This window comes from Haematobia irritans, chromosome 4 (assembly GCF_050003625.1).
Source record: "Haematobia irritans isolate KBUSLIRL chromosome 4, ASM5000362v1, whole genome shotgun sequence".
Classification (NCBI taxonomy): domain Eukaryota; kingdom Metazoa; phylum Arthropoda; class Insecta; order Diptera; family Muscidae; genus Haematobia; species Haematobia irritans.
This window is the reverse complement of record NC_134400.1, coordinates 224334749-224345640: the sequence shown is the minus strand read 5'-3', so window position 1 is coordinate 224345640 and position 10892 is coordinate 224334749. Positions and strand designations below refer to the sequence as shown.

At 36.4% G+C, this 10892-nt stretch overlaps 1 protein-coding gene across 1 annotated transcript; it reads left to right on the top strand.

The window, feature by feature from the left end:
• Window positions 1–4335: 4335 nt before the first annotated feature.
• vvl (ventral veins lacking) lies at window positions 4336–9739 on the top strand. The gene has a single exon (XM_075303564.1). The coding sequence runs from the start codon at window positions 5355–5357 to the stop codon at window positions 6636–6638; it is 1284 nt and encodes a 427-aa protein (XP_075159679.1). The 5' UTR covers window positions 4336–5354; the 3' UTR covers window positions 6639–9739.
• The last annotated feature ends 1153 nt before the right edge of the window (window positions 9740–10892 follow it).

Sequence of the window (10892 nt, the reverse complement as noted above, 5' to 3'; positions counted from 1 at the left end):
TCTTTATTTTTTTATTCCTAATAATAGAAAACATTTAGAGAACTATGTTAGTTAGAATGTTATGGATTTTTGTCATATTATATTCATACCGCAAACATTTGATTCATTATATATGTTTCTGAGTGTGCTAATGCGTTTTGTTTTGGTGTCAGCATACCCACACTGAAAAAAATGCATGCCCGGTTCCAAAGATTTTGTCTTTACTTTAATAATTTTGGTATTGATTCCGAGCCAAAGTCGCGGAGAATACAAGTAAGCATAATTTTAAGGCACAATTCTCTTTTAAATTTGGGTTTTGTGTACTTGTTTCCAGGAAGCAAATTTTAATTTTTCGCTTTTTCAGCTTTTTTTCGTCGTATGCTATTAAAGTCCTTTAAAAATGAGTTAACGACAACTTTATTTTCCTAATTAAGACTCGACTTTTAGTAGAAATTATGCTATGTTTCAAGTAAAAAAAGTCTTTAAAATAAAATGTTGAAAAACATGTCCTATATTTGAACGATTTTTTGCTTTGTAGTCAAGATGCAAAAAGACAACAAATTAAAGACAATTTCATTAAATTTAAAGAATTTTTCTGAATTATTAAAGTCAAATTGACCTTAGCCCAAACATTTTTTTTCATGTTATGATACCCATTTTTAAATCAAATCACTTAATTATAAGGACAATACGACTTCGGTGAAAAGTTTATCGACTTTTGGACAAGGAAAAAACTTTATATTAGAGAAATGCGTCTTCTATGCTAAGCAAAATTTATATTCGTATTTTAATGACATGAAATCTTTGACCTCACGACAATATTTTTTTCATTGCAGGTTCAATCCCCGATCAGAGCGAAAAAAGATTTTAAATTGTAAAAATTAGATAATTAAACAATTGATAAAATAAATAGTAAAATTTGTGAACACATTTTTTTTAGTTTTAAAAGTTTTTATTAAAAAAATTAGTACTTCTACTGGCCCCAGTTCTGCTTTTGCTGGCTAGGTTTTGTTAATTTCGTTATTTCTTTTATTTATGTTTGGTTTGTCCACTGAGACCGGTGATAGTTTACAGACACGCAGAGAAGGAATATGGTCACCCCAACCATGTTCCAAGAGCAAAATGTTACTTTTTCACGGAAAACATGTAGCATGTTTGTCGAAACCATGTTCTTTTCTCGGAAATTATATATCTGATTTCGGAAAGCATGTTATATTTGACGAGAAAAGAATATTTTTCCGACAAAAATGGTACATGGTCGCTGTGAAAAAGTAACATGGTGCTCTTAAAACATGTTTGAGGTGATCATATTCCTTCTCTGAGTGGAGAAATTATTTTAAAAATATCTATTATAATAAATATTAACCCACAAATATTTAATGCTTTATCTCAGTTTTGTGTTGAGACTATGTCAATAAGACTAAAAAATTAGACTTTTTGAAAAACTAAAAATAGTTAAATAATGATTTTTTTTTTCAAAATTATGAAAACTTATTTCGACTTTTTTACAGTTTTTGGCCTAAGTGACTTTTCACTATGTAAAGAAATATTACTCTTTAGCATAAGCTATGCAAAACGTAATATTTCCATTGGAATTCTATTGAAGTGCATAATAAACATGGATTACAGTAAAACCATGAAAGATACCGTCGGCGTCAGTAAAAAAAAATTTACATTACGCTCTCCTTTCTATAAAATTAATGTAAATCTAATTTTAAACTCTAAATTTTACTTTCCCATTGTTAGGGCATAGAGAGAAGTCCATTGTGATACACCAATGTGGTATCACAATGGACTGAATAGTCTAAGTGAGCCTGATACATCGGGCTGCCACCTAACCTAACCTAATCTAGGGCATAAAAAGTCGACTTGTTGATTGTAAGTAACCAAAAAAAGTTGATTGGTGATTTTTAGCCAAAGTGAAAATGTTGATTAAAGAATAGAAAGTTCACAGTTTTTTTGTCACAAGTTAGGTTTTACATTTTGTATTAAATTGTTTTGCAGGTCGACAAATTTGTCTTGTGGGAGGAAAATATAATAACTGAGCTCAAAAAACGGCACTTAAGCCAATTTAACATTAGTTCAGTTCATGGAAATTATTATACTTTATAACAAATGCTCCCAATATCTTGAACTTCGTATGGCACAAAAGACATTTTTGAAATCTCCAATTCATGCCTTCGAAATAAGAAATTTCTTTTGACATATGAACAAAAAATTATGTTAATCTACATTTTCTTTCCTGGTGAATTGCTTGTTTTTCGAGTGTAACTAAATATCCACTACAAAATATTAGACAAATAAAATTTCCATTTATTTTTAGAACGAATCAAATATACAGTCGTTTCTGCACTAGTGTGATATTTAGTTTTAAAGACAAAATTTAATTTTTCTTTACGTGTACACTTTCACATTTTGTTTACATGTCCTGTCACATATTTCAAATATTTTATATTGGCATATTGACATAACGACCCTTGGGAAGTGTTTGCGTACAGATTTTTTGAAATCAAAATTCTGATTTTTTCTTTTGAAAACTTGTTGTTTTAAAATCCCCGAATATATGAAATTGATTAAACCTTTTTGCCAGCGGCGTTTTGTACGATGTTCCACTTGTCGAATTATTACACTGTGAAAATCTATTAGTGTCATCTGGCTTTATTCAAGTTTTTCAATCGATATCCTATAGCAAAAAATTTCGGACTCATTAAGCAAATGTCCGGCAAAGGCGCCTCTAATAGCACATATCCGGTCATATGGATTTCGTTGCATACCTACTAAGATTTAAACGGGCACCATTTAGATTTTACATCCATACACCCACTTTCCGTTCAATACCATAGTCTGACAGCTCTTGACTACTGGACACAAAAACTATTTCTTCCCGCTTTCAGTTGGTCTCTTCGATGAAAGCAAAAGTACATTTGTGTTTTCATGCTTCATTTTTTGTTCAGCATTTTCCATACTCATTTCCATACTGAACACGTATCGAACTTGAATTTATGCTCCTCTGTGCATCCCCTCTCATCATCATCCATTGGAAATTAAGAAAATTTTCACCGTGCTTCAAGACAGCAATGAATTGTGAACTTTTGAGAATGCGTCGGTTAAGAAGACAGCAGCAGTAAATGGCCATAAAGTGAACCAAAAAGCTTTGTTGGAAATATTAGACTTGTGGCTTTGGACAGAACTTCCTGAAGGAGAATTGAATCGTCTTTCAATTCGCAGGAGTTTTATTCCATCAACACCCAAAAAGCTAAGAAAGCCCTTTTCCATCCCCATTTATCGAACGATGTTGCTTTACATGACGCTTATTTTCCTTGAGAGAGGAAGAGCTGCGATGAAATGTAAATTCAATGCCGTTTGACCAAAACCCTACTCGGATGGACTGGCCACCAACCATTATCCATAGACCACTTGGACTTATCTCAAAATTCACCCTACACTTAGGTGGATTTTTTGTTATATTAGATTGCTCCCTAGGATAGAGAGAGGTTACGAATTTGCGTTTTAGTGAATCGCTCTCTTTGTCGCACTCAAAGTAAACAAGACACAGAGCCCATGGCTTGGAAATGATGTGGGAATTTAGAGCCAGCCAGAAAATTAAAACCGGCGCAATTTATTGCAAATAGGCGTAACCCTGGAATCGTATGGAGTTTGTGGTCTAGACTCGTGCTCTTATTTTATTCCTGATTGTATTACTGTTGTTGTTGCTGTTACATAGTTAGCCATTTCTATAAGCAGTGCTCTCGCCCTCACTCTGGCCATATAAGAGAGTACTTGAGTTTCCGCATTGTTTTACATTGGGCTTTGAGTAGCGAAGTATCAAAGAATTCCAAAAACTCTCTTCCCACTTGAGATTGAGAGAATAATAGTAAGTTGTCAAGGGGTTTCTCTCCGACTCTCCAATTCATTTGGTATGAGTGTTTGTGGTTCAATACGAAAATCACTTTCCAGTCTGTTGTTTAGGAAATCCAATATGAATTTTCTATCTTGTCTCTTTGTTACACTCGCGCTGTGTTATGGAGATAACTGCTGTTTCCGTTACTCTTTAGATTTGAATGGCTGCCTTTGAGTGGTGTACAGCTAGACTCTTCTAACACTTGGCAGTCTTTAGCATTACCATCTCTTTTACACCTTAAGGCCTGACTGGAAATATGCTGCTTGTTCTTCCCTCTTCTAGATGACTTCTCCTTTTGTTCCAACATCGATGAACTGCCGTGTATATGGATGGGTGTGTGTGAGCGTGTGTGTTCTCCCCGACTCGCATGGTTTGTAGTGTGTTTTGTGTGCCCGTGCTATTGCCTATCGTCGTCATCGTCGTTCTTCTACTGACTATCATCGACTGACGACTGTGTGCGCGCCTTGTATTCCATTTGATGGGATTGTGTGCGACCGACCATTGCCGTGGTGGTATTTGTGTGAGAGTGTGTGTTTTTGGTTTCTAGTGTGGCGTTTTTGGTTTCTTTGCCTTCTGCTTGCTCTCTGTACCTTCGTTTGACGATGCATGACGTTAGTTCACTTCGATAGCTCCACGAGTTTACACGTGAATATTTTAAAGTCTCCGCATAAATAAGAAATAAGAAAAATTCATATTAATTCATTGCCACACACACACTCACCAACACATGTCTGAATTGAAAAAATAAATAATAAAATAGAAATTTTGATTTGAATTCGAATACAACGATTTGCAATCAAAATTCGATAGATCAAAAATAATTAAACATAAAAAGTACACTCACAAAAATTAAGAACAACAGCAAATTTCGAGTGCTAAAAATCGGTGATAATTAAAAAACAAATTTAAGCAAAACAACGGCGCGTTTACGCGAGTGCGGATTTGAATAACAGAAAACCAAACCAACTTGGAAAAGTGCTCAAAACTTACATAAAATTTTAATAGAGTGACAAAGCTTAAAATACAAAATATTTTTGAAAAAAATGCAAATATTGCTTGAATAAAAAAATAAAAAAGCAGAAACTTTTTTGAAAAATTAAATACCAAAACCCAGTGATTTTCTTAACTATACAAAACCAACAAGAGCTTTTGTAAGCCACAGCCGTCGGCGATTTAAATTTTAATCGCCTTTCCCCTCAACTTGTTGCTTTTTTTGTAATCTTGGTTTTTGAAAGCCGCGGCGCTGGAACTGCCGCTTTCACCACCCCAAACACCATTTGCTGGCCGAGAATTTTCCTTTGATTCCGTTACCACGCAAGACTTCAAGACGGTTGCCTCAAGGTTCGAGTGGAATGAGCATAGGGACCCTGGTCTTTCTTTTGACAGATCGGTTTTCAAAGTCGTTAAACTGAGCCCCAACTTGGAGCCCTACCCCGCCAGCGTGGAGGGCCTGAACAGCCCTAGAGCGGTGGGGATGGCCGCCACCTCGTACATGACGCCCTCTAGTGGCGATCTCGATATGGCTCTGGGTGGTGGTTATCACACCTCTTCGCCTCGTTCGGCCGCCGATGCCGGTGAAATGAAATATATGCAGCACCATCATCACCACCACAGTGCAGCAGCTGCAGCGGCTGCTCATCACCAGTTGCCCTCATCGCCCAGTCCAAGCACAATAGGAGCTGGCGGTCCTGGGGGCCCTGGAGGGGTTTCCTCTGGCAGTCTTAGTTCGGTAACACCTACTGGGGGTCTAAGTTCAAATCCCTGGACAGCATTGCATCCTTCAGATCCCTGGGCCCTACAGTCACACCATTCCCACCATCATCCTGCCGATGTGAAGCAGGAAATGTCCCATTTGTCTCAACAGCACCGTGTGCAACAGGGTATGGCCTCACCACATGCCTGGCATGCACCCGTTCATGCTGCTGCCCATTACGCTCCTACGGGAGGCTCACCGCTACAATACCACCACGCCATGAATGGTATGTTACATCCTGCCCATCCACATCATCAAGGTGTTGCTCCGCTCCACCATGCCTTAAGGGGCGAGTCTCCCTCGCTGCCCATTCATCCCCACCATATGCACGGCGATCGCGATGTCAGTGGTGGCGAAGAAGACACTCCAACCTCTGACGACCTAGAGGCATTTGCCAAACAATTCAAACAACGCCGCATTAAGTTGGGATTCACTCAGGCCGATGTGGGCCTTGCCCTGGGTACCCTGTACGGAAACGTATTCTCCCAGACCACCATTTGCCGATTCGAGGCTTTACAGTTGAGCTTTAAGAATATGTGTAAACTGAAACCATTGTTGCAGAAGTGGCTGGAGGAGGCAGATTCGACCACAGGTTCGCCCACAAGCATTGACAAAATTGCCGCCCAGGGTCGGAAACGCAAGAAGCGAACCAGCATCGAGGTCAGTGTAAAGGGAGCCCTCGAACAACATTTCCACAAACAGCCAAAGCCCTCCGCTCAAGAAATCACAGCACTGGCTGATAGTCTGCAGTTGGAGAAGGAGGTGGTGCGGGTTTGGTTCTGCAATCGAAGGCAGAAGGAGAAACGTATGACACCGCCCAATACAATGGGAGGTGATATGATGGACGGCATGCCGCCAGGTCATATGCATGCCCATGGAGGCTATCATCCCCACCACGATATGCATGGCAGTCCCATGGGAACACACAGTCATAGCCATAGTCCGCCCATGTTGAGTCCCCAAAACATGCAGACACCGACGGGCCATCAGCTTGCGGCTCACTAGCAATCAGAAATCCAGGAGTCGAACTCAGCTGCAGCTGCGTCAACTCCTGCCTCCCTGCACCAACAGCAGCAACAACAACAGCACCAACAACAACACCAGCAACACCAACAACATGGTCCGCAGACACCGTCTTCATCGGGCGGCTCGTCGGCGACCATGACAACGAATGTGATGTCACCTCAGAGCCCGCTAGGATCAAACAATGCTGCCAATAATAACAACAATAACAATAACAACGACAATGATCATTTGTCCCAAGTCAAGCAACAACAGCAAGCTTCGTCCATAGCGGCCGCTGCAGCAGCCGCTATGTACATTGATCCCATGCGCTATCACAATGCCGCCGCTGCTGCTCACCATCATCACCATCAGCATCCACACTTGAATCCCGCCCATCATCCACATTTATTCCATACCAGCGATCAAGCTCTCCAACATTCATCGTCGGCGGCGGCTGCAGCAGCCCATCACCAGCACTTGCAACAGCCCCAAGCCTCACCAGGAGCTGGTAGTGCAAGTGGGGGAGTACTGCAAGCCTCGTCATCGGCCGCCTCCCCATCCTCGGTGTCCTCAGCTCTGGGTGTCAGTGGTGCAGCTGGTATGCATCACCTGAACTTGAATCCGCACTCGTTGCATCACCATCAACATCAGCAACAGCATCACCACCATCAACAGCAACAACAACAATTGCATGCACGCCGACTCTTCGAGTGGAGCTTGCAATTCGGAGCAGCAGCAGCTCCGGGGGCTGCGGTAAGGCATTTTAATTCGTTCGGTGGATCCGGGGAATAGCATTCGTCAGCTGCTGCTGCGGCAGCAGCTTCAGCCGCATGGTTTGGCTATGAGTCGTCCTAACTTAATGGGAACGTAATCGGGAAGCCAAGATGCTAGATGCTGAACTACGGAGAAAAAGGAGAAGCAAGTCAAAGGTGTCCCCCTCAGATTTGGTCGAAATGTTTGGTTAGACCCATTGGGGGTGCATCCAAACCTTTAGGCTAAATCTTGGTCCATGATTTAAGGGAGACTATACGACCAGAGTAGGATCAATGCGGAGCCCATATATCCCTGCAGACCTCTGGGGGTTTAGCAACCTCGCCCCTCCCACTCCTCCTTGGATCTGAGGTGAAGTAACAAAGGAAACAAAGCTGAACCAGTGCATTAGTCTGTGTTAATTTAAGCTAAAAATCCATTGTTTTTTTTAAGTGAGTGAGTTTTTCTTATGCTAAAGAAAAAAATGTTTGTAAACTAATTGAGAATTCTTAAAGAAAAATTTATTTTTAAACTACAAATGAAACTGAAAAAAAGTTTTTAAAAAACTTTATGAAAGAGAATTTTTATGAAAAAGAAAAAAAAAATGAGAAGAAAGATAAAAAACAAAAGGCAATTCAAATCAAACGAGTTACAAAGTGATGTTTTATAAACAATATTTTAGTTTTGTTTAGTTCTTTTTTAGTTTTTTTGTTAAAAAAATATTTTCTAAGCAACAAAACGGGCCGCCGGGTAAGAGAACAAAATGAAACGGTATCTGAAGAAAAAATTACATTTTTAAAAATATGTGTTAAAAAGTGTATAAATTTATAACAAAACTTCTAAAAAAATGCTGAACCAACGTCTCAACTATGGCAAAGGCGGCAAGGTAAAGTTTTTTTTTTTCATCATGAAAAATCATAACACTTTTTAACACTAAACTCCTTTTTAAACTAAAACACCTACACCTTGTTATTTGATGTCCCCTCTCAAGGGAACTATTTGACTGGGTATAGACCGGGACACTTCATTTGCTCTCTTTACCAAAAGAACCCCAATTCGACAAACTTAGGCCCTCATTCCAAAACTCTTGTGTATATAGTTAAGTCATTAGTAAATAGGTAACTTTTTTTTAATTTTAAAACATAAAACAATCTCTTAAATACAGAAAGAAAATTAAAAATACAAAAAAAAATCACCTTCAATGAAATGAGGAAAAATAACCACAAAAGAATATTTCTTAGTTATTCTTAGTCAAAAGGTATTGTAGGAAGGGATTCCCCAAAAAACCCTAGTATACTTGTAAAAAAAAATGTATCGATGATCCTACAATCTTTCAAGGAGGAGGGGAAAATTGCAAAATAAACTACATACAAAATATGGCAAGAGCTATACAAAAAAAAATAAATAAATAAAACATTAAACTAGTTAAAATTTTATGGAAATTTTCTAGGCATAAGTAAATACAACATTGTACAAGAATTTCTTATTTTAAAGAAAACACAATTTAAAGATTTTGCATTCAACTCTCTCTCTCTCGAACTCTATTTGTCTTTCCCTCATACATGCAAGGATATTTTTCTTTTCTTTGAAAGGAAATTTTTAGACAAACAAAAGAGTTTTCTTTAAGGGTAAACCAATATATATTTCCGATTTTGTTTGTCTAAAATTTAATTTCGCTAAAAAGAAAAAATGTTTGTGGGTACCCCTTGTCCACTTTAGGACTCTTTTTGTTAAGTGTATAAAAAATGTTTTTTTTTTCTTCTTTTATTCAATGTGAAGTGTAATATTTTTTATGTAATAGGTTTATATATATAAATATTTTTAAATAAATTTTAGTTTGTATATTTCTCATTTTTTATTGTATAAAAAATTTATAAAATTATTTTTTTTTTTATAATTTTTCCACACACACACACCACAAAAATTCCTATATATATATACAAAATTTAAAATAAATATGTGAGAAAAAAATTCCAATTTTTAAGTGTTGAACATTTGTAAGAAATTGTAAGCTAAAACTTTAATCGAAATACATACGAAACATAAACAAACAAATTAATGGTAATTTAATGGCTACACAAAAATACAATTTATTAAATATGTATTTAAAAATTAAACAGAAATATAATTCCATAGTAAAAGCAACATTCCTTCAATGAAATTGTAAAAAGAAAAAAACAACCCAATCATACGATTTAACTGTAATATTAAATAATTAAATGGAAAGAAGGATAAAACAAGAAAAAACACAAAAAACAAGTCAAAGGTTCTTACCACCATTCTATACAAAACAAAAACCAAGAAAAAAAAACACAAAAAATAAATAATATTAAAAAATTACAAAAAAAAAACCTAAGCATCTTTTTATTTGAGATTTGAAAAAAAAAAATCTAGCAAGAGTCGTTGCTAAAGATATGGTGGGATTTGGGCAAATTGGGATTTGATTGAAATGGCTTTCAGATTGATTGGAAATCACATTCAAAGATGGATATTCTATTGTGTCAACCTACTAATTAAACTTGGTATCATTTTTCCTGTGATCATTAATGACGATTTTAAAATATATATATTTTTGCAAAACAAGGCAAATAGTTGAAGAAATTTTGATTCTTAGTTATAAAAAAGTATTCGTCTTGCAATCAATTGATGAGGCCTACTAGAAGTTTACAATCAGAGTTGAGAGGTATAATTTTTGAATTTTTTCGTCCTTTCGTACTTTTGCTGAATTCGTTACTACAATTTTTTTATGAAGAAGTCAAAACGATAATACCCTTGTATCCATATTAAAGACAAGTGAACCACACCAGGATTACTTTTGAGAAAATTTTAACTTAACTATATTTCAAATGCCTATATAAATATTTTTCTGCAAATTGATAGAAATTTATTAATAATAATAATTAATATTTTCACTGGTTAAAGAAAATTTCGTGAAATAAAATGGGTTTAGAAATTGTAAAAATATCTTTTGCGCATTTTTGGTAAAATTTACAACTTTTAGGAAATTCTGAATTATATTCCCAAAAAAGGGTTCAGAGTTTCCCGAGTTTAAAAAAAGTAATCTTGCTGCTTCAATTGTGTATACTTTTTTGTTATCTTTTTATTTAATTTAACCTATGAACAGAAAAAAATAATAAAGTAAAGTAAACTTTCTCATAGTGGGGAAATTTTAATTAAATCATAATAATAACCATGCACTAAAATAAAGCAAAATTGGCTTTAGTGCCCTGAAGGGTTTATTATTCTTTGACTGAAGAGTGACTTGTCTTTTAAAATGTTCCTCTAGCCTGAATAATATTTTTATGGCTCTAAAAGTAGATTAGTCGATTTTGTTTTGAAGTATCCAAAGTCGATTACAAAAAATCCATAATTCCATATAGCACTGTGGTCACACAAACGGCGTTGGTATTATATTCGAGTTTTTTCGTGTTTGCAATAAATAATCGTGGATGCGACTACATTCTCAAAAAAAAAAAAATAATAATAGGCCTTAATTATTTGCCT

Excerpts from the sequence above, each read along its gene's own strand:
- vvl (XM_075303564.1), top strand. The coding sequence starts at position 5,355 with ATGGCCGCCACCTCGTACATGACGCCCTCTAGTGGCGATCTCGATATG.